The sequence below is a fragment of the Humulus lupulus genome, chromosome 8 (genome assembly GCF_963169125.1).
Source record: "Humulus lupulus chromosome 8, drHumLupu1.1, whole genome shotgun sequence".
NCBI classification, from domain to species: Eukaryota; Viridiplantae; Streptophyta; class Magnoliopsida; order Rosales; family Cannabaceae; genus Humulus; species Humulus lupulus.
Genome location: NC_084800.1, coordinates 136,863,886 through 136,891,173, shown reverse-complemented (window position 1 = coordinate 136,891,173; position 27,288 = coordinate 136,863,886). Strand labels below are relative to the sequence as shown.

At 32.8% G+C, this 27,288-nt stretch overlaps 3 protein-coding genes across 3 annotated transcripts; 1 reads left to right on the top strand and 2 right to left on the bottom strand.

Moving 5' to 3' along the window:
- The first annotated feature begins 477 nt into the window (after positions 1–477).
- LOC133796097 (uncharacterized) lies at positions 478–3,784 on the top strand. Its single transcript, XM_062233580.1, has 6 exons — positions 478–987; positions 1,096–1,778; positions 1,952–2,738; positions 2,853–3,011; positions 3,365–3,514; positions 3,755–3,784. The coding sequence occupies exons 1-6, from the start codon at positions 478–480 to the stop codon at positions 3,782–3,784; spliced, it is 2,319 nt and encodes a 772-aa protein (XP_062089564.1).
- Positions 3,785–21,689: 17,905 nt separating this feature from the next.
- LOC133798492 (ABC transporter G family member 6-like) lies at positions 21,690–24,369 on the bottom strand. The gene has a single exon (XM_062236780.1). The coding sequence runs from the start codon at positions 24,174–24,176 to the stop codon at positions 21,906–21,908; it is 2,271 nt and encodes a 756-aa protein (XP_062092764.1). The 5' UTR covers positions 24,177–24,369; the 3' UTR covers positions 21,690–21,905.
- Positions 24,370–25,872: 1,503 nt separating this feature from the next.
- Positions 25,873–27,078, bottom strand: LOC133796096 (uncharacterized mitochondrial protein AtMg00810-like). The gene has a single exon (XM_062233579.1). The coding sequence runs from the start codon at positions 27,076–27,078 to the stop codon at positions 25,873–25,875; it is 1,206 nt and encodes a 401-aa protein (XP_062089563.1).
- Between the last annotated feature and the right edge of the window lie 210 nt (positions 27,079–27,288).

Sequence of the window (27,288 nt, the reverse complement as noted above, 5' to 3'; positions counted from 1 at the left end):
TAGTGCAGTATGAATGGAAGCCAAGTTTGTGCTCGGTTTGTAAAGGTTTGGGCCATGAAGCTACTCAGTGTCGAAAGAAGGACGGTAAACAGGCCTGGGTTCCAAAAAATACAGCAGAAGAATCTACAAAGAAGGCCAAACCTGAGATTGATAAAGATGGGTTTCAACTTGTTATTGGGAAAAGAAAAAAAACTGATGGTGAGATGAATAAAGAAAGGTCAGGAGTGCCTTTATTTGAGGCAAACATGAATTCTTTTCAGGTGCTTGAAGAGGATAGTGGTGGGGTCTCTAGAGGAAAGCAGAATTGGGCTATAACTGGAGGAGGGGGAGTGCCTCCTGTGGAATATGGATAAATTTTTTACTTGGAATGTAAGAGGTCTAAATCAAACTAATAAGCAAATAGAAGTTAAGAAGCTTATCACTAATAAGAAGATTAGTTTGGTTGGCCTCTTGGAGACTAGGATTAAAGCTAAGAAAATGGGAGCTTTATTCCTTAGGATGTTTAGGGATTGGTGTTTTACATCTAATAGTGCTTGGCATAATAATGGTAGGATTGTAGTTGCTTGGGATCCAGCTGTGTTTTCTGTGGACATACAATTTTGTTCGAGTCAATGTACTCATTGTTGGGTTGAGCCAAGGAATGGTTTGCAGTCTTTTTATTGTACCTTTGTCTATGCGTTTAATGAAGAGGTTCGGAGAGTTGATCTTTGGAAAGATTTACGGTGCTTGAGATCTCAGAAACCGTGGGTTTTATTAGGGGATTTCAATGCTACTATAAATATTGAAGAGAAGGTTGGTGTAAAGGTTAGGACTCTTCATTATGAGGCTTTTCGAGAATGTATGATTGATTGTGATTTGGAGGATGTGCAATTCAATGGGTGCTTTCATACTTGGAGTAATAAGCAGGATCCTCCTGATAGGATAGTTGCCAAATTGGATAGAGTTTTGGGGAATAATACTTGGATGGAGGTTTTTGAGAAGGCTACGGTATGTTTCTTACCTGAAGGCACTTTTGATCATTCTCCCTCAATTTTATCGCTCAGTATTCCAGTAGTTTTTGGGCGTAAACCCTTTAAATATTTTAATATGTGGCAGCGGTTTTCAGTGTATAATGATATTATTAGTGCAGCTTGGAGTGATTCTGTTCAAGGGGTACCTATGTTTAAAGTGATTACTAAATTGAAGAGGGTGAAGATAGCTTTGAAACATATGAATAAAAGTCATGTGGGGGATGTTATATCTTTTTATAGTAGTTCCTCTTCTGAGCTAGAAAGGGTTCAACAGGCAGTGCATATTGATCCTCTAAATCCTTACTTAATTGATGAAGAAAGGAGAATAATGAATGATCATGAAAGGATTAAAGGGATTTATTTGGATTTTCTGAAACAGAAATCTAGGATGTTATGGATTCAGCAGGGTGATGCAAATACTAATTTGCTTCATAGGAGTCTTAAGGCTAGAAGAAAGCAAAATTCTGTTATGGCTATTCGGGACAACTCAGGAGTTTGGCAGGAAACAGCAGAAGGTGTTCAACATGCTTTTCTTGAGTATTATAATCAATTGTTGGGAGACAAAATGGATAACAGAATTAAGGTCAAAGCTAGCATCATGAAAGAGGGCCCAGTTCTTTCATCTAATAATATCCAAGATTTGCTTAAGCCTTTTGGGAAGGATGAGGTTCGAGAAGCTGTTTTTAGATTCCCCATGATAAAGCTCCGGGGCCGGATGGTTTTAATAGTGCTTTCTTTCAAAAGCATTGGGATCTTATTGGAGAGGAGGTTAGTGAAGCTATTCTTTCCTCTCTAGAGAGTGGTAAGATGCTTAAGGAAGTTAATGCAACTATTATTACTCTCATTCCTAAAGTTTCTAATCCCGAACATGTGAGTGATTTTAGGCCGATCTCTTGCTGTAATACTTTGTATAAGGTGGCTTCTAAGCTTGTTTGTAACAGGCTGAGAGAGGTTCTTCCTCATTTAGTGGCGGAGAAGCAAAGTGGTTTTATTAAAGGTAGAAGCATAGGTCAAAATGTGTTGGTTTGCCAGGAATTATTGAAGCATTATGGGCGGAGTAATTGTAAGCCTAGTTGCACTATTAAGATGGATATTAGGAAGGCTTATGACACGCTGGACTGGGATTTTCTAGAAGAAATGCTTGAGGCCTTTGGGTTTCCTAGTCAGTTCATGAAGTTAATCATGGTATGTGTCAAAACTCCCAAATTCTCTCTAATGATAAATGGGATGCTTCATGGTTTTTTCAGCTCTAAACGTGGTCTGAGACAAGGAGACCCAATCTCCCCTTTACTCTTTGTTCTTCGTATGGAATATCTAAATAGAATCTTCATGAAGGTGGCTCGCCATGAGAAGTTCAGATTTCATGATAGATGCTCAGATCTTCAACTTACACACATGTGTTTTGCAGATGATGTGATTTTATTCATGCATGGAGATTTTATGTCCATTTACTTGATGCTACAAGGTGTTGAGCTGTTTTCCAAGTCCTCTGGTTTGCAAATCAACAATAGCAAAACAGAGATTATTTGTAGAGGTATGGTGGATGAAGAAATTCAAAGAGTTCTTCAGGTTTCTAAGTTTAGAGAGGGGAGTTTACCTATCAAGTATCTTGGTATTCCTATTAATTCTAAGGGCATTTCGGCTATAGATTGTGCTTCCATTGTTGACAAAATGGTTGCTAGGATAAAAAATTGGAGCTGGAAATACTTATCTTTTGCTGCCAGACTAGTACTTATTAATTAAGTTCTAATTTCCTTGCATTCCTATTGGGCTCAAATCACCATTTTGCCTATGCGGATTTTACACAGTGTGAAATCCATTTGTAGAGCTTTTCTATGGAAGGGAGCTATGGAATTTGATGGTGCAGGTAATGTGGCTTGGGAAGATGTTTGTAAGAGTAAAGCTAAAGGAGGTCTGGGTATAAGGGATGTAGATTTATGGAATATAGCTGCGATGGGTAAATATGTTTGGGCTGTGGCTAAGAATAAAGAGAGTTTATGGGTAAAATGGGTGCATTAAGTCTATCTTAAAGGAACTTCCTGGTGGACTTATGAAGCTTCAGTTACTTCAAGTTGGCAGTGGAAAAAATAGTGGCAGTTAAGAATAAGCTGAAGAGTTTATATTCCTTTCAAACTTTCTGTGACTCTGAGTATAGTGTTAGAAAGGTGTACTGGAAACTTAAGGAAAATGAGATTTCTGTGAAGCTTTTTTAGACTCGAATAATATGGAATGCTCATAATGTTCCTAAGCACTCATTCATTGCTTGGCTTGCTCAACTTAATCGCCTTAAGACCAGGAAACGCCTCTTTCAACATGGTGTTACCGATGATCCTAATTGTCTGATTTGTGGGCAGGGGGAAGAAGATATTTGGCAACTCTTTTTTGGCTGCTGTTATAGTAATTCTTGCTTGGCTCAGATTACTGAGTGGCTGGGCTGGAAAGCTTTTGACAGAACCTTAAATGGTCTGTTAAGATGGCTGGTCAATGTTAAAGGTGTTTCTCAGGTCAGGAAAGGCATTTATTCCATGAGTTTGGTAACAATTGTGTATCAAATCTGGAGGGTTCGGAACTTTGCTCTTTGGGATCATAAAGTTATGACTTTACAATGTACAGTAATGCATATTAGGAAAGAAGTTAAAGTTAGAAGTAATATTCTCTTACATAGTAAAAGAATTTATGGGAAAGATAGGAATTGGATAGGAGAATTATTTGTATAGTCTTTTTCTCTGTTTGTTTTTGCTCAGTTTTGGCTTTTCTTTGGGAAAGTTGTTTGATGTAATCTTGCTTTGATATATGGAAATTTCTTACTTACCAAAAAAAAAAATTATATAGTAAAACAATATAAATTTTCATATGGAAACTATATATCCATTAACCATAATATGTATATATTCTATGCATTTAGATACATTAATATGACAATTTAAATATATATGAATCACGTGAGAGAAACAAATAGCATAAATATTGATCTAATAATTGTCAAGCTAATGATATATTCTACACATAAATATTTAAATATATTTAATGGCAAAACAGATTAAGGTAAAGGACATATTATATAATTGATGCAGTAGAAGAAAAAATAGATTCTTTTATACACGTGCTTCCATATATATTAATCTCATTTATTAACATGAATAAAATAAAGAAACAAGTAAATAAAACCATATAGTATGTAGACATATTGTACACGTCTTCATTCAAAAAATATTGCATATATATTGTTCAGTTATATATTGTATACACAAATATATGTTAACAATGAATCAAGGAAACATATCATATAAAATGTATTGTAAATATCGAAATTAAAATAAATAATCTTGCCAAAGAATCGGGAGCAAACATTTACCAAATTGTGTGAAATATATATAGTTATGCATATATATATATATAATTATGCATAAATAAGGAAAACGTAACACTCATCTTGTTTTTTATATATATAAATATACTTATGCATAAATAATATTAGTATATATATAAAGAATATACGAAATATAAACATATATATGTATATATATAGTTGTGCACAATGCCATATATATGAATCTATATAATTTTCATGCATTTATATATATTTATATATTGAGTAGAATATGAAGAAGAAGAAAAAATTGGTGCCGAAAATTAAAAAAAAATTGGATCAGTGCAAATATAAATATAAAGTTACGGGCACCAATTATTAATAAAACAAAGAAAACTCAAACTGGTTTCCACCCTTCAACATGTTCGTCTTCTCCAAATGAGCCAAAATCTGTTTTAAGATTGTTAGAAGTAATATAGTGGAGAATAACAAAATATATATTAATATATTTAATTGAAGAACAGAAATGAAAAATAGTACAATAGAAATAATAAACCAAAGCCGAGGCACGTGAAACACGCTTTCCTTAAAGCACATTTGCCCCCTCTACCTGAACGGTGCTAGAGAATTCGTGAGCAACCACTTCCCAGGATACAACAGCTATCAAGCAGGACGAATGCACCACTGCGTCTGCTTAGGCGAACTCGAAATAAACCTTCCCTCTATCATCAGAAATTACTACACAAACTGAAGAGAAAAAGAAAAAAAAAACTAAGTGTGTGATGCTCTGTATCTGTGTGCCTAGAATGAAAGGAGAAGCCTCTTTTTATAGGCTTCATGGAGAGTTGAAAAATGTGTGAATCAAATACATTAATACTCAAATATCCAACAAATCTGGTATCTTAATATCTGAAAATCAATCAGAATTAAATACCATTATACTGGTAATATCAGTAATTACCCAAAGTGATTTTCTGATAATCAATCATAATTAATCACACAATATTTTGATATCTTAATTTTGACCAAAGTGATTTGCCAAAATCAATCAGAATAAATTACATAATATTCATATAATATCATCTTTAATCAAGGTGATTTGCTAAATCATTTCCATTTTAGGTATCAATTTCTCGTTGACACAATTTTTTCCAACAAGTTGTATATATAGAATAAGGATCTTTGGAGAAAGAACCTTGGATTGATTGTTGTGCTATTGAATTGTTGGAGAATCTTTTCTCACAAGTATCGGAAAACTTTTTGGCCGGTACCATCTTTAGTCATTCACCATTGGTGATAAATCACTCATTCATCCGTTCAATCAATTCAATTCCTTAATCATTCAAAATCTTCTATCTTCATTACTTTTCACACCAGCTCAAATTGATTATGGAAAGTAATTAAGAGTTAAATTTTTGGATATGACGGGTTGATATACAATGTAGGCTATTTCATAGTGCAATAACATTAGTTCTCATTTAAAGGATTAGAGGGGACAAATATATTTTAAATAGCAATAATTAAAGATGAGTACAACAGTCCAAGTAAACAAATTAAAATTAACAGTGAACACACCACATAATGTTCATACAATTTACAGTTTGTATTAATTATATATATATATTTATATTTATATTTGTAGTTGTATTTCACGGGAGAAAACTAATTTTATTTTTGTCTGAGAAATTAAAGTTATATATGTTATGGTACATTATATTAATACCCAAAATTTGATTAAGATATTTTATTTTTGTTAAAAATTAATATAAATATATTTTTTTTTAATTTATGCTCACATTTTTCTATTTTTCTCTTCTTCATGTTTTAAAAAATACATATAAATAATATATATTTTAAATATTAAGATGATAGAAAAAATTAAAACAAAAGATATATAAAAATTCATTAAAATAAAAGTTTTTTTAATAAAAAAAGTAAACATTATTTAAAAAAACTATTAAAACAAAATAAAATAAAACTGTTAAAATTAACAAAAATAAAAAATTGAAGAATGTCAAACATAAACATTGAAAAAAAGTGTTAATAATAATTAATTAATGAAGTGATCTTTATACATTTTTGGAGTTTGGAGTGTAAATATAACTGTTATGATAAGATAGGCTCTCTTCGAGACAGAGCAAATTTCCCAAACACAAAATGACAATTTCATTCGGCATAAAAGTTTTAAAAATTACAAGAGAGTTATTTATACCCATAACAATCTTTGGACAAAGTTTAACAAAAATCAGTTACTCTCTCTCTCTCATCTCTCAACGCCTCAGAGTGATCACAAAATCCTTCCACCAACGTGGCTGCCTAATCACTCTCTTGGTTCGCGCCATCCCCTTCTCTTCCTCAGGTTTGTTCTCCTCTGCCTCTGCCTGATCATCACCTGCTGGTTTGGGTATTTCCTCCTCATGTTGGGCTGTGTTTTGCTCCCAGCTTTTCATATACTCTTGAACATCATTCGGGTCCAATTGTATTGGGCCTATCTCTTGGACTTGGCTATCAGTTATATGTATACATGCATGTATGTAGTATGTACTTTCACGAAAGTAATGGGTGCTGCCAAACCCTATATAAATGGAATTAAATGCAGTAAAAAAACGATGGCATAGGGTAAACACGATGTATATTGTTGATCATTATTAATATTAAAAAAAAGAATAATGATATACTTTACTTCTAGAGATATCATCACGAACTAAGCTATGCACAGTATGACAAAAATAAAGTTAGATTTATTATATACAAATTATTAAAATGATATTAATTAATTAAAATATTTTTACAGAAAATACTTAATTTCACTACAAAATTACATTTTTACTGTCAATTTTATAGGTTTAAGAAATTTTTTACATTTTTACGATTTGTCTTTAAGTAGTTTTTAGTTTGTTTTTAGGTTTATTTTAGTCAATGTTTAGTTATTCTCATATATATATATATATATATATTGTTTTTTTTATATATTTTTTTAGATTATTTTGGAGTGATGCAATTAGTTGTTTTCAAGTTGTTTTTAAGTTGATTTTTAATTGTTTTTATTTTTGTAATTATGAAACTTTGAAAATTATATTTTTAAAAATTTGACAACTTATTTTTTAAAAAAAAATAAAGAACTGTAAAAAAATAAAAATAAAAACTAATATGTGTTGAGGAAAAAGAACCTCATTAATTAATAAAGTAGTTGGTTTCAAAACAAACAATAGATACTAAAATGCCATATTAATTCCCCATGCATTTTTATTATATGGAAATTTGGAGTAATAAACATACAATTATCTTATTAACCTTATTAAGATTTAAAAATAATTTTACGGAAGAATAACTAATTCCTTAGGAAATCGAGAACAATGTTTTTTATATCAAAATTGGAAAAAATTGGCAAATCACGAGCCCTGGCGTGATTTCAAGTTACAATCCTCTAAAGATGACCATTTGAAGTGGTGATCTCTCTAAAAAAAAAAAAGTTGTGGTGACATACTAGCTTGTTTGTTGAAAATATTTTTTCTTCAATCGATTGTTTAATACTACAATGTTTTCTAAAGTTTTAACTTGTAGTACATTTACAATTTTTTGTTCTATTTAAAATGTTTCTGTTTTTTTATTTGTTGACAAGAGATTAGATATATTTTTTATTGTTATTACTTAGCAGGACTCTACGCCGACAGTTAAAAACTATAAGCATATAGACCAACGCCGACAGCTAATAACTATCACCGTTGCTTTTGACTGTCGCTATTGACCCTAACGCTAACAGTTAATTCAAGACCAATGCCGACAGTTAAAATGTGTCGCTATTAACCTCAACGCTGACAATTAATTTGATGTGTCGATATTGACTTCAACGCCGATAGTTAATTCGAGACCAATGCCAACAATTAAAAGGTGTCGTTATTGATCCCAACGCCGACAGTTAATTCAAGACCAATGTCGACAGTTAAACGTTGTCGCTATTGACCCCAACGCCGACAGTTAATAAAAGTCAAATGCTGAAAGTCATAAAATGTCGCCAAAATTCAAATAAAAAATCTAAAATTATAATTAAGGAATAGTATAATTTTAAAAATAAATTAAATTGTGTAAATATATATTTATAAAAATTATGTATTTATTAAAAACTTTTAAAACTAGATTTTTTTTTTCTAAATTTTTCATATTATTAACTTTTGTATTTATAATAATTTTTATATCAAAACTTAAATTTATTATTCTTTAACATATTTATAAATTTAACTATATTATTCTTTAACATATTTATAAAATTTGTGTTAGTTAAAAAAGATTTTTTTTTGTTAGGAACGAGTTTCCTAATGTTACACCCAGATTTCGAGCTATGATTAATATAACCTCGAAAGTTGGATTCGCAAACAAGTGGACTCATAAGATTGGAAATATGCTCCAGGATTGAATGTCGAGCCTACAGGATATAGACGACCTCGAGTATGGTGACCTCGAAGTATTCATGATCTCGAAAGATAGCTCCGGGGACGCTCTCATCTTCAGGGGTGACCTCGGATCAGAGGTCCCGAGCTCGACGCACATACGATCTCGAAAGCCATGTGGCCTCGAGAGATGTTTCTAGCTCGATAGATGACGGGAAACCTGGGAAGCTAAAGCCTTAGAGATACGTGATAACCACCTTGAATATCTACAAGTATTATAAATACGAGATGTAATCCTCATTTATTATTGTAAATCCCCAAGAATCGTGGGATATTATTTGGTCAGTTATACGTCCCCTGGTCTTCAGGGGACGTTTCCTTTTATATCTGATTATAGGCATTTAAAGCCATTTATTTGAATTATACAAAAAGAGTAACTACCCAAAATATGTGGGATAATATTCTACAGCCTTCTCTATAAATAGAGGGGTCATGCGCCATTGTAAGGGACCGAAATTCTGAACCTTGAGAGAAAACTCTGAAGAATTCATTCCTAAAGAATTTTCAGAGATAATCTTGAGTTTAATAGCAGAGACTCGTGGACTAGGCAGATTTAACTGCTGAACCACGTAAAAATCGTGTGTTTGTAGTGTCTTATTTCAATTGGCCATTATCAGTTATTGTTTATGTGCTCTTATTTCACTGTTTGACGAAAAACGGCGTCAACACCTAATACGCAGCAGAATGGTAGTGGGATTGGCCCAGTGTACAACAAAAATTTTGTAACATATTTAAACTACCTTTAAATATGCGGATCCATTAATATACATACATTAATCATAAGCAAGTTAAGGATAGAATTCATACCTCTTGAAACCTATCAAGTGTCATTGCTATCTTTTCATATTTTGAACGATATTCCTATCCAAGTCGCTCCCACGTACTCACATCAAGATCTTCCAAAGCGTTCTCTACACCTCAAGAAGTGTGTGGGCACTTAGAGAATGAATGATAGTTTATTTGTGATTCTTCTTGATGTACTCAACACATGAGATTAAGAGAATAGGCCTGAGAATTGGTTCTTTATTTTTCAGGGAGAGAAACTACTATCGTTCTATTTTTCACAGAGCGAATGTTCTGAGTTGTCTCAGATCACTGAATATTTTTTTATTAGTCATACTTAAAAAAAAAAATATTCAATTTTAAAAAATAAATCTGTAACCAATTTACAATTTACTTTTTAATTAATTAATTATTTTATTAATGGAAAAAATCCAAAACCCAATTTTTTTAATTATTCATTAATAAAAATGAAAATTATATCCCTGAAAATAGCCGTACACACCACACACAGTCCATGGACTGTGTATGCACGTGTAACATCCCTATTTTTAGGGATGTTGGTTTTTCAATTTTTATTTAATTATTTATTCAAACTACTTTGTCAGATAGGATCTAACAACCTGATAACTAATTCAAATTTCAATTCAAATTTAAATTAATTATCTTTTTGACTAATTATCAAATATAATTAATTATTTGAATAATTATTGTTCTTTTAAATTCAAATCCAATTTGAACTTATCAGATTATTATCTCCCACTCAAATAAAGATATTTAATTAATTCTACCAATTAATTAAATCCAATATTTTCGAAAATAAATATTTAATATATTATAATTTCGAAAATTATAATTAATTAATTATTTAATTAAATTTAGAAATTAATTTAATTATTTAATATAATTTCGAAAATTATACAATAATTAAATATTAATTAACTTTATTAACTACAACTAATTTGTAATTAATTAATTAATCACTATTATCATATAATTGCATATTTGGCCTGAAGAACAAATTTCTTCTTAAATATGTCTTTAAACTATTTTTCCCTTCATATCAACTCTTACATTGAATAGTGTTTGATAGAGCCGCTATGGGGACCTATGGACCTATAATTCAAAGCTCCAATAAATTTGAGATTATTAATTAAACTCTTTAATTAAATAATCTTAATTTATTAATCTCATGATTATTCCACTATAAATATGAGACTGCACTCTTGTAATTATAGACATTTCATTTACTGAGTACTTTATAATTATAAAGCGTCCATTGATATAATTATTTCATACAACTTGACCCTTTAATAATGGTTCATAATTAATCAAGAATAAAATTACTGTTTTACCTTTTTAATTATCTTTTGTTTCCTTAAGTACTATTGACTTTACTAGTGAAGGTTAATTCATAACTAAATTATGAATTTGAGCTCAATAACCTTTCAGTCCCAAAAGTCAACCCTTAAGAGAACCATCATTCAATCTCTTGCAAGAAGGCATAGATTCCATATCTGTATACTATGTCCCCAGCCATCTACATTAATGAGTTCTCAAAACAAAAGTTTCTAACCTAATCATTCTGACAAACCCTAACAAGTGAATCAAAAAACTCATATAACATAAACAGGAGTTTAATTAAGTATATGATCTATTTGTATATGATCATCAGTTGATATATTTAATTAATACTTCAAAACGGTATTTAACTAAGTATTAATAAACATATCTCGTCCAGTTCTATATATTCTCCAATATATAAAGCACCTCCACTAAAGTGTCCTACCACACTAGTGATCCGAATCTATATCACATGTATTCATAATACTAGTGGATCGTACTTGCGGTAATTAATCTAAAGATTCAACAACTTTATTTTACTACGAACTATTCAAGTTCATTTATCTCAAACACAATCCTCCCGTACCAATACTTGTTTGAGATCACATATATGAACTTGAGAATTTTCCTGATATTTACATAATATTATCACAGAATAATATAGTCCAGAAAATATATGCATAACAAATTCAATTTATTTATTTATTTCATAAAACAATGTCTACTACATATGCTTTCAGGGCACATTTCCAACAGTTTTATTAATTGAAAAAATATTGTAAAAAAATTAATGAATAGTATAATTTTAAAAATAAACTAAATTATGTAAATATATACATTTATAAAAATTATGTATTTATTAAAAACTTGTAAAATTAGATTTTTTTTTTGTTTCTAAATTGTTCATATTATTAACTTTTCTATTTATAATTATTTTTATATCAAAATTTAAATTTATTATTCTTTAACATATTTATAAAATTAACTATCATTATTTATTGAGGAATAAATAATAAGAACTCTTTCAATTTATAAATGGAATTTATTAAGAATTGAAGATTTTAAATTTTAAATTGTGAGATTTAAAATAAAAAAAATTGATCGCTCAATTATTATATTATTTATGAAAATAATAGTAAAATATTTTTAATTTCAATAAAAATATAATTATATTAACTCATGGTGATAAATTGGTTTAAAATGCCATCTAATTGTTTTTTGGGATTTAAAAATGATTTAGATAAATATTTTTTTGTGGCAGATTTAAATAAATATTTGTTTAACTTAAAAAAAGTTTACTCTAGTAATTAAGTGGTAAATTAACAAAAAGGAGTAACTAATAAAATAATTGATAAATTAATTAATTAATATATTAAATATCATATTTTATTTAATTAAATAAGAAAAGGGAGTTAAAAATACTAATTCCCTAAAACTGTATCAGTATCCTAAATGAATCCCTAGAATCCCATTCTCTCTCCTCTTTCTTCTTCCCAGCCCGATACCACTCTTTCTTTTCTTCTCTCGCATCTCAGTCGACCAGACCAGATGAGCCATCTCCGGCCACCACCCAATGACACGCACCCCACCACGAGCTTCCTTGGCCCCCGAAACCCCTAACCCATGAAGCTCGCCTCCGTCGCAACTGGCTCCCCGAAGTTCTGTCGCCGCTGTGAGTTTGGAGGATTTTGTTGTCCTCCACCGTGGACGATGAAGGCTCTTGCTGGCGAAGGTGACGACGAAGGCTCATCTCTGTTATTGAACCTGAATGTCTTCATTTATAGTCTTGAACCTAGGCGCCTCATCTCCGATCTTGAACCGAGATTGTCGCCGTTCGACCTAAGCCACTGCGTCCATGACTAAGCCTCCATCATGTGTTGTATACGCTTGTGACCCTTTGTTCTCCCAGTAAGCCATCTTTGATCTCGAGGCCCTCTGTTCTCTGTAAGTAATTTTTTTCTCTATTTATTGTTTAGAATATGTGTAGTTAGTAATATATGTTTTGGATTGCTTTGTTTGGATTGATGATTTTGGATTGCTTGGACGCATTGAGGGTTTTGGATTGCTTGGAGACTATGAATTTTTTGGACTGGCTGGTGGATTCGAGATTTTTGGATTGAGGTATTTTGTATGATCACAATGACTAAATCCCCAATAATCTAAAGGATTAGTGATGTTTCATTAAACTAAGGCATATTTTTCGGATTTGAGATTATTTTTTATGTTGATATTAGTTTTAGATTTATTTTTTTTTTTTGTGTTTCTAATCTGTTTTGTGTCTCTGAAAAGCTTTAAATGTCGCAGTTTGTGGCTCTATAATGTTTTGTATATCTTAATTTTTATCTTGTTTGAAAACAATAGTTATTAATATTGATGAGTTTTTATAATCTAGATATGTTGATGAGTTTTTATCATCTGTGTAATATTGCCTACTGTGATGGTGAACATTTATTAGTTTTTTGCATTTTGTGTGAATTTGAAATTAAAATTTCGGATTCAATGAATCAATGGGTGATATATGTTAGTGAGAAATTAAATGTTTATTCCACTGTTATGTAGATTAATTGTTTCCTCTGTAGGAAAATGCAAATCTACTCATCCAAAGGGGGTTCAGTTCGTTTCTAATGAGAGTAACTCATTCATTACTCTCTTACTCTTTTCTCAAGCTTGCTTATGATGTATTGTTTCTAATGAAAGTAGCTCATTCATTACTGGCTTACTGTTTCTCATTACTTACATAGGGCTAAATGATAGGTTCTATGGACTTTACTAGGCTCTATGATTCTCTATGATTTTTTCTTAGTTTTTTCTGTGGTTATTCAAATCTATTAAATGATTTATGCCAAATTATATTGTATGTTGTTGACTAATTGGCTTGAATGAAAAATGAGATTTTGAGTATGGGGTGAAAAACTGATTTTGGTATAGACTCAACTGCCTAATTTGGCTATGCTGATATATTAAGTACTTTAATGAGGTTTATGTGCTTTATTGGTTTGAGGTATTAAGTTGTGTTCTAGTGTTTTGTTTCATTGTCTGGATTATTGTTTCAATGTTCTGGATTTTGTTATGTTTATTCAGATTTAGAGTATATATGTGTACTATTGTAATTAAGTTCTTTTTTGTGATTCATTTTTTACATTCATTGATTTTGGTATATATATATATATATTTGTTGGATATTTCTTTATGGTATTATTATAGTTAATTATATTTATGGTATTCATTTCTTTTGCCAATGATGTAAAAATAATGAGTATGCATATTATGTTGGTGATTATAGGACTTATTGTGCTCTTATATTTTTAAAGGCATACAAAGTATCATAAATGCCCATAACATAATTCTTATGATGATTAAATTGGGGATATTTTATTATTAAATTGGGAATTTTGTTATACTATAATTCACAACATCATTGGTCTCCCAACCGTCTCAAAAACCTTGTCGGCATTCTTACAAGGTCAGTTTTTGTTTAATAATCTCTAAGAGGGATTAATCAACTAATTTTACATATTTTTATTGTTGGTTCACTCATTCATTCGTTAATATATTATGGTAAGATATACTATTTAATTATAATTTGAAGTCTTTAATTCATTGGTGCAGGGATTATCATAGGACTGACTTTTAAGGTGGATGCCTAGATTTATTATGAATAATATTGAGAAAATAAACATAATTGAGTTTGCAGTGATTTGGAGAAGAGAATTATGTTGTATTATTTATTTTGAAGTTTATGGATATATAATATTATAATGAATTTTTATTGAGAATTATTTAGTCTCATAGGGATTTGATGTATTATTTACATTTCAGTTGTATGAATAAATGTTGTATGTATATGAATTTTTATTATGATAAATATAATTTTTTTACAAGTTATGGCAATAATAATTAATTATGTGAGTAGTTTTTTATTTAAATTTTTATCAAACTTCAATTGTTAAAAATATAATTAAAAGTTTTAAAAAATATATATCGAAAAATTATTATTTATATATATATAAATTTAATGTTACTGCGACACCTATTAACTGTTGGTGTTTCCAGCAACGGCGCACCTATTAGCTGCCATCGTTGCCAGCAACAGTGACACCTATTAACTGTTGGCGTAGTTAGCAACGACGACACTTATTAACTGTCGGCGTTGCCAGTAACGACGACAGTGTTTAACTGTCGGCGTAGCTACCCCTACGCTGGCATAGGCAAATACGACAGTTAGTCAACTGTCGTTATTGCTCAATAGCAACAGTTAAAAGCTGTCGGGAAAGCCTGTTTTTGTAGTAGTGTTATTAAAGTTGGAAACCTAATGATGTGAAATGGCATCATGATCATCATCATCACTTGCTTCTTCATTGTAATATAAATCAAAGTTCGAGTAATCTTGCGATAAAGACAACAAAATAGTTATAGCTAGTAGTATTCTGTTGTTATAGCATAGGCTCTTCAATAGTAGGTGCCATTATTTTATTGTCAATTATTTTCTATTCTATCAAATGTTTTAAATAGAGCTGAATATATAATTGAACATCATCAAGTACAAGCGGTCACAGCTGACAGATTTAAAACCCTCATTTATTTGATGTAAGTTTAGTCAATTTCTGCTTGAAATTCCGTTTAGAACAATGCCAAAACTAGTAGGGTCAGGTCAGTCAAGAGGTTCATCTAGAGGGTAGGTGACAATTTCATTTAGGGTTGTTTTTGCTTTGGTATTATTTCAAATTAAAAATATAAATAAATGAATCAACAAATAAAAATACAGAAAATTCATGGTCAGAGAATAATTTTGTACAGTGAAAAAAAGAAAACCATCATTATCATTGTGAGATAGAATATGTAAAAGGAAAGAAGAAGAAGAATAAGAATAAGAAAAAGTCTTACTAGCTTTGGTATAACTACCTATATCTATATGGAATATGAATCAAATAATACAATTTGATTCAACGTAGATGAAAACAGAGCCAAAGTTAAAGTGTAATGTGTATGAATAATATGTTACAGTTCATGTGGCTTTCCTCTATTAATGGTCACTTCACATGTACTCGATATGGGGTTGCATTGGATTGCATTTGAAAAACATGGTGGTTGCATTTGAAAATTGCACAACGGTTGCAATGGGTTATATTTTGCAATCAGCAAAAGAGTTCTTTAAAGTTGTTTTAGATTGCAATGAGTTGCTTTAGGTTGCATTGGACTTCCATTTCAAGTTGCATTAATTGCATAAGGATGAAATTTCAAAATGAGTTTTTTTAAAGTTGTTTTCAGTTTGCGTAGGGTTGCAGTGGATTACATGAGTTGCATAAGAATGAAGTTAGAATATTGGCATTTTAAAGTTGTTTTAGGTTGCATGAAGTTGCATTAAGTTTTTATTTGAGGTTGTATTGGATTACTTGAATTGCCTAAAAATGAAATTAGCATGAGTTTTTTTAAGTTGTCATGGTTTGCATTAAGGTGCATATGAGTTTTCATGAGTTCTTTTAAGTTACCATGAATTGCATTGGGTTTCATTTATTTGCATGGGCTAGCATTTAGTTGTATGTGCTAGCATTTAATGTTGTAATGGGTTGTTTAATTTTCTAAAATTGCATTTGGGTTGCTTTTAAAATTGCATTGAGTTGCATGTGTTATTTTAGCTTGTATGAGTTGCAGTAGGTTGTTTTAGGTTGCATTGGACTTGCATTTGAGGTTGCTTTGGGTTGCATGAGTTGCATAAAGACAAATTTGAAAATGAATTTTTAAAGTTACTTTATGTTGCAGTAGGTTGCATGAGGTTTTTATTGGGCTTGCATTTGAGGTTGTAATGAGTTTCTTGGGGTTGCATTCGGTTGCATAAGCTTTCATTTGAGGTTGTAGTGAGTTACTTGGGGTTGCATGAGCTTGCGTTTGAGGTTGCACTGGATTGCATGAGTTGCATAAGGATGATTAAGTTGCATAATGATGTTGCTTAAGTTAATTTCATTGCATTTGAGGTTGCAGTGGGCTGCATGTTCTAGTTTACATTTGAAATTTCATTATCTTGCATAATGATGTTTGCAGTAGGTTGCATTTGGCTTGCATTTGAGGTTTCTTTGGATTACATGAGTTGCATAAAGAAAAATTTGCAAATGAATTTTTAAAGTTACTTTATGTTGAATGAGGTTTTTATTGGGCTTGCATTTGAGATTGTAATGGGTTGTTTTGGGTTACATTCAGTTGCATAAGCTTTCATTTGAGATTGTAGTGGGTTATTTGGGGGTGCATGAGCTTGCATTTGAGGTTGCACTGGATTGCATGAGTTGCATAAGGATGATTAAGTTCCGTAATGATGCTGCTTAAGTTGATTTCATTACATTTGAGGTTGCAGTGGGTTGCATGTTGTGATTCGCATTTGAAATTGCATTATGTTGCATAATGATTTTGCAATATCTGCTTAATTAAACTAAAATTTGCAATGGGTTCTTAAAATTTATTTTATTGGGTTGCATGGAGTTGCATTAGACTTGCATTTGATGTTGCATAAGATACATTAGAATGAAATTCCCCAATGAGTTTTTAAGTTATCATGGTTGCATTGAGTTGCAAGGTCTTCAATTTGAGGTTGTTTTAGATTTATTGGGCTTGCATACGAGATTGCAGTGGGTGCGTTGCATGAGGTACAACATGTGTTGCTACAATGTTTGCAACCTTTGGAACATCAAGAACAACCTCTTTGGCAATATCTTCGACCACTTTGGCACATTAGTATGTTGTAACATCTGCAACCTTAATTTGGAAATGAAATTTTTTTAAGTTGTGTTATTTGCATAGCAGATTGTTTAAAAAATGGTTTTTTAAGAAAAAAATTGCTTTAGTTGCATTGGTATTGGTCTTGCATTTAACACATAAATTTGGGTTACACTAGATAAATAGTTCAAGTTAAAAGGACAAAAAAAAACTAATTAATCATATACTCAATTATCAATCTCATAAATGCCTTTACCCTAGATCATCAACATAATATGAGTATATTAAATAATAAGCAAGCCTAAATCTACGGCATTTGACATCAAAATCAGTTCTCGGGATCTCCTTCTCGTCAATGAAATACTCAGCAAATGAGAACATGTACACCGCACTATCGCTGCACAAAAAAAAATAATAATAAAATAAAAAACATAAGAAAAATTAATCTGAAAAATAACATACCCTAAAAGTATCCCTAAAACCAATAATAATATACATTAAATCATGATTTATGAACCAAGAAGCAAAGCATACAAAGTACAAAACTTACATGTCCAAGTACTTTTTTAAAACAATCTAATGACTATCATGTATTCTTGTAGAGTTCCTACACATGACTACTATGAGCTTAAGATTGTGCAATTATGCATACCAAGATGCCCACTAATACTACTATGAACTCTATATCACAGAGCACTAAAACTCATTTACAAAGTTAGCAATTGATACAAACCAAAAGGTGGCAACAAAATAAGAAGAAATAGATGCAAGTATAAAAAATAACTTTGGGTACTCTAGTCATTGTCATGATTGTTTTACCAAATTTGTTTCTTACGATGGTGTCTTCAAACTATAAGGTTGCTGACTAACAAAAAAAAAAAATTAAGCTTCTTCAACGTGTCAAACAAGTACAAAAAAGATATAGTCCTACTTCCAAACTAAGACCAATCAATAAAAGGTGGAAAATTAATCAAAGTTATGAACTGATCTAAACTAATGTTGCATAATATTCTTTTTGACATTATTTTAAGTTATGTTTTGGCAAATTGTCTATCCCATAAATGATGAGAATCCACATGTTTTTTCTAGTAAGCATTACCATTGTGATATTTCATATGTTTTTAGTTGGTGTCATTTGTATCAACTAAACAATCATTCTAAATACACACACCACATATACAACATTGGTCATTGTATCAATCTAAATACACTTGTATCATTTTCCTTCTAATAATCGTAATCCTATATATGCTATGTAACAATATATGTATTTATATATATATATATATATATTCAATGTTCCATCTCATAAATTTTCAAGATAGTGAGGATCATAGCTTTATTATGCCTCCAATAAAATCAGTTGGGTAGAGAAATAGAGTACCGACAGATGAGTTGTTGATATTAAGGACTCAAATCAACAAGTTAAGGCTTTGGTTGATGATAGGGGTGGCAATTTGGGTCACGACACGATGACACGACACAACACGACACGATTAAGGTAAACACAAACACGACACGTTTAATAATCGTGTCGTGTTCGTGTTTACCTTAATCGTGTCGTGTCATAATCGTGTTGACCCATTTAATAATCGTGTCAGACACGATAGCACAAATACTTTACATAGGTTTTATGATTTTTTTCGTATAATTATGATTAATCGTGTAATAATCATGTTATCGTGTTCGTGTCGTGTTGACCAGTTTAATAATCGTGTCGTGTTTGTGTTCGTATTTTTGACACGTTTAATAATCGTGTCGTGTTTGTGTTTACCTTAATCGTGTCGTGTCATAATCGTATCGACACGAATCTGACACGTTTACACGAATTGCCACCCCTAGTTGAGGATCATACAAAAATACTATGCAAAAACCAATTGTGCCCAAAAGAACTCAAACACGTAATCCTATCCACTGAGACAATTCAACGAACATCTGGTGGCTCACAATAGCAAACAAAAATTGGCATACTAGACAATAAAGTCATGAGGAGTGTAATATTTCTTGGAGAGTAAAGTAAAGTTATGGGCATGAAAACAACTCACAAAAATAGAAGCCATAAAGAGCAGCTTGGAGAGTAACTCAGGGACACCAAAGCCATGAGGAGACGCACTACTAGGGATGCGACATTCTCAAAATTCGATGGATCGTGGTGGTGGTTGCCGAATAGAAAAGAAGAAATAAAGGGTTGAAATCTATGTGGTTGCAACCTTGCCGAGGAAACAGTTTGAAAAGTCGGCGGAGGGGTCATGGTGATGATTGCTGAAGAGAAAAGAAAAGAGAAAGAGGGGTCATGGTGGTGGTTGTGCTCTGTGTAGTTGCAAGCTTGCCCAACAAATGTGAAAAATGAGAGAAGAGAGAACGATGAAGCGTTTAAAACCACATAAAATTGAGTGTGAAAAAAGACAGAAGCAAAAGAAAAGGGTTTAGATCGTAAAAATGAAAATAAATATTCTATTTTAATGTAAAAGTAAAAAAAATCAAAATATAAAAATGGAACAAAATAAAAATAACAGTAAAAGTAGATTTTTTTTTAAAATTATCGTATAGAGGGGAAATTCCCTTTTTTTATTAGTATGAAATTATTTTTAAATTATGGATGTAATTAGCTAGAGCCTGCATATAAATGATTTATTGATTTCTTTACTCTAATCAATTCTACCTCCATTATTTTTACACAATATAAAAAAAGGGTGAAAAAATGACTCCAGGAAACACGATAGTGTATTATGAAAAAGTAACTCAGTGCATATCTTTACACTTTGTTATAAAATATAGAATAAATAATATTTTTGTCCCCAAAACTACGACCACTATATGATTATGCTCCCTGAATGATTCGCGATCTTAAAAATTTTCCCCGAACTATGCACGTTGTGTTAGATTTTGTTCTAGGTGGCTAACAAATTGATGATGTGGCATTTTGTCTGTTGATGTGGCACTGCCATGTGTATAATAATTAGCAATTTTATCCCCCAAACTTTGACCACTACCAAATTGTGTCATTTTTATTAAAACTAATTTTTTAAGAAAACTGATTTTTTTTCTTAAAAATAATCATTATTTCCTTAAAAATTTTAAAAAAAAATCATTTTAAAAGATTAAGAAAATAAACATATAAAATAAATATATCTTAAAATAAATCATAAAATAAAGTTTGTCCCTTTCGTTCTTCTCTTTTTAAATTAAAAGGTTTTTTTTATTTAAATATGTCGTCATTTGTCCTTTTTTTAATTAAAGGATTTTTTATTTGTTTTAATATTTATTTTAAATTTTTATTATAAAATATATTTGTTTTATATTGTAAAAGAAAAAAAAGAGTAAAAATAAAAAAGAGTTATTTCTTATTTATTAAAATTTTATTTTTTAAAGATTTAATTATTATTTTTTTTAAAATTAAATCTCTTTAATAAAAGAGGTATTATTTGGTATCAATTAAAATTGGTAAGAAAAATTGCTAATTATTGTATATTTGAGAGTGTCACTTCAACATATAAAATACCACCTAATCAATTTATTAACTATTTAACGAAATCTAACAAAAGTGTAACGTAAATAGTGAAATTTTTAATACAGTGAATCATGAACATTCAAAAACGTTATTTATTCTCAAACATATACAACATCGACAACTAGTTGTCAATATTTTTGATCAAATATATATCTACACTTTTCTTTTCATAGCGACTTCATTAATATCTATACCAAATTGTATAAGTGCGTACGTACATTTTTCTCAGCTGTCACACTCACATTTAGGAACTTTAAGTACGCATGTGAAACAGATATATAAGCTGCACTTTTTAATGCAATAATTATTGTACCTAATTACTTTTTGGCTACATGACTTTCTTCTTCAACTTCTCAAAGCATATCAAAAAATCTCCTTCAGACGTGTGCATGGAAAAAAAAAACTTTAATTTGGACGTAAAAGACCATCTAAAGTCACATTGGCATTTCTTGAAACTGAAAATGTCAAGTGTTGTGCAATATTCATATTAAAGTGCTAATAGTGCAGTATATAAAATAATTTCAAAAGTAATAATTAAAATATAAATAACTTTATGCATATATAGTGCTTTCACTTCAATCTGAGTAAGGACGAAAAATAATTTGATATGAAACAGTTTTACATCTGGAGATATACCAAACTCAACCCCACGATGATCAAGCTAGTACTACTCAAATATTATGCAAATTAAGTAGAATATTAATAATAGAATTATTTATATGAAAGAAAAAAAAAACAAAATACAAATAAATCCCGCGCCAAAGAGGCCACTTCAATATCTTCAACCTTCTTCTTGTTTACCTCCTCTTATTCTTGCTTCCGATGAGCAAAGAAAAGTAAAATAAAATCCTGAACAAGAAACCCCAAGCTATAGTCACCCACAAGCAACTCCACTTACTCAGATCTGTAACCCCTTGCTGATCCAAAATGTCAACCCCAGTAGTCAAACACGTTGACTGTGTTATCCTCATCCCAAGAGTCTGACTCAAACTATCCAACAGCTTCACTTTCATTGCGTCCGGCACCTTCCCCAGAGGGCTGTTATCGAAAATCTGCACTCCCCTCACGAAACATTTGACTGGGTCCTCAAACTCGTTTTGCAAAACCGCTTCGTACGGATATTTCACCAGAGAAAGATAATGGAACCAGATCCAGTACGGTGGGATTCGGTCCCGATTTATGAAGAAGCCACTGAAGAGGAGAAAGTAAGCCAAGATGGCCACGACAATGGTGTAGCCCAGCATGACGTGAGGGACCACGCCGGAGAGGAAGGTGACGAACGAGCTTCCGGCCCAAAACGAGGCGAAGATTATAAAAAAGTAAAAGAAGAAGCCGGACAGCCCACCGTCGAGGCCCACGGCCCAAAAGGTGGTGGCCGAGAAAGCTAAGGAGAGAAAGACTAAGCTCGGGAGGACTACGATCGAGTGTGAGAGGACGTAGGATGATCTACGGTAGGCGTTATAGGCGGTTTCCCTCATGAAGATGTAGCGCTCTTGGAGAAAGACTGGCAAAGCATCGGCGCACGTGTAAAACGTGGTGGACATGGCGAAGGCGAAGAAGCCTAAACGTTCTTGGACACCCTTAGGGGAGTTGTCCAGCTGCCAAAACATGGTGGCCAGTATGAACCCGGTTACCATAACAGCACCCAAACGGATCCCGAAAAGCTCGGGCATTCGCCGCGAGTTTGTTATCGACCGCCTTGATAATACCGCCATCTCCGTCCACATCGGGTTCGCGAAGGTGGGAACCATCGAGTTCGAACTTGGGTCTACCGTCGCGCTGTTCGTTGTTGCCCCTGAGACCAGTTTACCCCTCGAAATGCTCGCGCTTATCGCTTCTTTTAGGGACAACGGTTGCAATTTGTCATCCGTTACTGGATCGGATAATCGGGTCGGGGTTTTCTTTGATTCCCACGACTTGTTGAACTCGACTAGGGCTTTGGTTCCCCCAGGTGAGCCCTCGAGTTCGCGGATTAGGTCGAGAGCGAACTCGGTCCGATTCTCGTTCTCTGGAATTGGGTTTCCAAACTCCGCAAAGTATCCGGGAAGGTTCGTTGGAGAGCCGCTGTAGACGGTTTGGCCACGGGAGAGGAAGATCAAACGGTCGAGGAGGCCGAGGATTCTGTAACTTGGCTGGTGTACGGACATGATGACGAGGCTTCCGCTCTGGGCGATTCGCTGGAGGACCTTGACGACCATGTAAGCACTGGTGGAGTCTAGACCAGAGGTTGGTTCGTCGAGGAAGAGGAGGATAGGGTCGTGAATTATGTCGATTCCGATCGAGACACGGCGGCGTTCTCCACCGGAGACTCCGCGGTGGCCTTCGTCTCCGATTACGGTCTTGGCGGCGTTTCGGAGACCTAATTGGTCAATCAAGGCCTGAACTCGCATCTTCTTCTTCGATTTGGAGAGAGTCCGTGGGAGACGGAACTCGGCGGCGAACATGAGGGTTTCTTCTACAGTCAGCATCGGGAAAAGGAGGTCGTCTTGCATGACGTAAGCTGAAATCACTTTCAGCAGACGAGACTCCAAAACCTCTCCGTTTAATGTCACTGTGCCTTTCAAGCTTCCTTTCGCTATTCGATTCGCTAAGGCGTCAATCAGAGTCGATTTACCGGAGCCACTAGCGCCGAGGACTGCAAGTATCTCGCCATCACGGGCTTCACCAGAGATGTTGTTGAGAAGAGTCTTAGTTTTAGTGAACAGAGTATCTCCGGGAAGAGAATCTGCCGCCGCTCCTAGACGATCACTCCGGCGATAAAAGACAGAGGAAAAGCTCAACTTTTGGGGAACCTTGACGCTATAAGTGAGATTACTGAAGTTAAGGATGAACGGCAACGAACGAGGTTCCATACTCACGTCACCGAGCTCAAGCACCTGGTGGACTGGCGTCTCACCACCGTCGCCGGTGGCTTCCTTCCGTACATCTCCAACTCGTTTGAGAAGCTGGCCTAAGGTCGGTGACTCAGTGGAGCCTCCTCGGTGGTGGTGGTGATTGTTGTTTAGCTCCATAGTGAAATAGGCGTCTCTCGCCGGCGATATAATATCATCGGCGACGACGCGAGACATAAATGGAAGATAGAGGTTAACAAGGGCGTGGTTGAATTGAGTTATTCTTATCTATACACATGCGTTTAATTAGGCTCTCTAACTCTGTGTCTGAAATGTGGTTATTAGTTTTGGAAGATTGAGAAAATAAACTGGTTTTCCTTCCCGTTATGTGTTTCTCGGGGCTTTGTTGGGTTTAACATGTTTTTGTATAAAATGTATATATATATAAACAATCATGACACTTTATTTATTTTTAATAATTAATTATATTAAATTTAGACTTCCATTTCTTTTGGGGTATATGAGTATGGGCTTGTACAGTTAGGTATTTTCTTCATTAAATTATAACAGTGTTGAAGAAGGCACTTAGGGAGAGGGAGGTGAGAGAGAGGTGACCTACGACGCCTAATGACTTTTGTCCACACGTCTACTTTTTCTCGAAGCTACACTTGGCCAATTTCGCTTGGTGGGTTGTTGACACGTGGCATAATGGGTAATTTTCTGCGGCTTTTTTTTTTAAGTATAAATTTTTTGATTTGGGTCTTTTGATCATCAAAATTAGGTTGGATGTTGATCTACTGTGGCGTAAGCTAAATCATAGCAAACAATTCAAACTTTTAAATTTTGGGTTTGCCTTGTGGGGCATCACCAATATTTTACATTTGGTTATTATATGTAGTTTTGAGTGTTTTAGTAGCTGTCTTTTTTTGAATGATCATATTCTAGCTAGTGCAAATAGGTTTCTTATAGCTTTATCCATGATTAAGTATTAACTACAGGGGAGGAAACAAAATAAGCCAGGTTTAGTGTTTTTGTTTAAATATAACAAATACATATTTAAGGGGATTATATTATAGAGACGAGACTGATTGATTTTATCTATTTATTTTTCTTTTATGAGGGATATTTTAAAGGGTAAATCTTGTGTTTTATAAAAATACAAATATGAAACTCCCTGTTTTTTCTAATTATTAACTAATACTCAATTTGCAAAAACTTCTAATTATTAATTAATACTCTTATTTGCAAAAACAACATTAACTACATAGTCTGATATCCTGAGCTTGTTTCAATTTTCAGTATTCCCAAATTACTCCTAATTTAATAATTTATTTTATCTATATGTTTTCCTTATTTTTAATTGATTAAAATGTATATTCTAAATAAAAGAAATGTTTAATTACATCAATAAAATAATTTTAATAAACAAAAACAAAAAAATTAAATCATTATTTTTTTCCACCATTTTTTAATAAAGAACCAAAACAGTAATTCATGAAATATAATGTTGAATACTACAACACGTGAAAACGTAATTACTTTATTGATACAAAAGTAATTACACCAAGACTTGATTACAATTCTTGACCACACACACTAAACACTCTAGCTTACACTCTTTGGAACACTTTTAGATGCACTTTGTGTACTCACTCTTTGACACCCTTTCAAGGGACCTAAGGTCCCTATTTATACTACTCACCTTTAATATGCTAGAGAACTCTAGAAACTACTTGATAGTGGGCTTGGCCCAAAGACTAGAAAAATCTAGCAAATCACCTTTCTTCTAAACACTACAAACTTCTAGAATGTTCTATGACTTTTATGAAACTTAATTATATAATTCTAGATAATTCTATAGTATTAGTAATGATAGAAATTTCTAGAACAGTCTAGAAGCTTAGAGGTGGTGGTGACTTTTCAATACTCCCCCTCAACATCGACTCTTCATATTGAGATGTTCTCTAAGCTTTTGAAATCTTGTTGTGTTGAGTCCTTTAGTAAATAAGTCTGCTATATGACATTCACTCTTTATTTGGTGCATCTCTAACTCTTCTCGTAGAACTTTCTCTCTGAGAAAATGGTAATGCACCTCCACATGTTTTGTTCGAGCATGAAACACAGGATTTTCTGCTAGACGAATAGCAGACTGATTATCACAATGAAGTGGCACTGCATAGTCTGTAAATTGATGTAGATCCTTCATTAGTTGCATCAACCATGTACTTTCCTGAGCTGCCATTGCTGCTGCTCTATATTCTGCTTCAGTCGTTGACAAGGACACCGTTGGTTTCCTTTTGCTACACCAAGATACGACTCCAGATCCAAGCATGAATACATATCCAGTTGTTGAGCGACGAGTATCGTGATCTCCAGCATAATCAGCATCGCAATATCCAACTATCTTAATCTTGTCACCTTTCTTATATAAGAGGTCGTAGTTAATGGTATCTTTGACATACCTTAGCATTCGTCGCACTGCTTCCAAATGAGGCTTCTTTGGTTGTTGCATATATCGACTTGCTACTCCAACTGCATATGAAATATCTGGTCTAGTTAATGTAAGGTAGATTAAACTACCTACAAGTTGCCAATACATTGCTCCATCTTGCAAGTCCTTCCCTTCATGAGCACATAACTTGGCATTAGCTTCCATAGGTGTTGAGATGGGCTTGCATTCGAGCATTCCAAACTTTTGCAGCAATTCTTTAGCATACTTTTGCTGACAGAGAAATAAACATTCCTCAGTTCGGTCGACTTCTAATCCAAGAAAGTGTTTCAATTCTCCAAGCTCCTTCATTTGAAAGCGAACTGACAAGTTCTCTTTTGTTTGACGAATCTCTGCTTCATCATCACCAGTAATGATGAGATCGTCGACATATACTAGGACAACTGCGATCTTTGCATCCCTTACTTTGACGAATAAGCTTGAAACTGCATGCGCCATGGTATAATTGCTCTTTACTAAGAACTCAGCAATCTTGCCATACCATGCTCGTGGAGCTTGCTTCAATCCATAGAGCGCGTTTTTCAGTTTGCAGACATAGTCCGAATGAGCTCTATCTTCGAATCCTTTTGGTTGGACCATGTATATTTCTCGATCTAATTCTCCATGTAGAAAGGCGTTCTTTACATCCATCTGCCATAGCCTCTAGTCTTTACTAGCTGCAAGTGCAAGTAGAACCCGTACTGTTGTAATCTTAGCGACTGGGCTAAATGTCTCGTCATAATCTAGCCCATATTTTTGAGAGAATCCTCGAGCTACTAACCGAGCCTTGTATCTTTCAATTGAACCGTCAGGACGAGTTTTTACCTTATAGACCCATTTGCATGAAATGGGTTTTGCTTC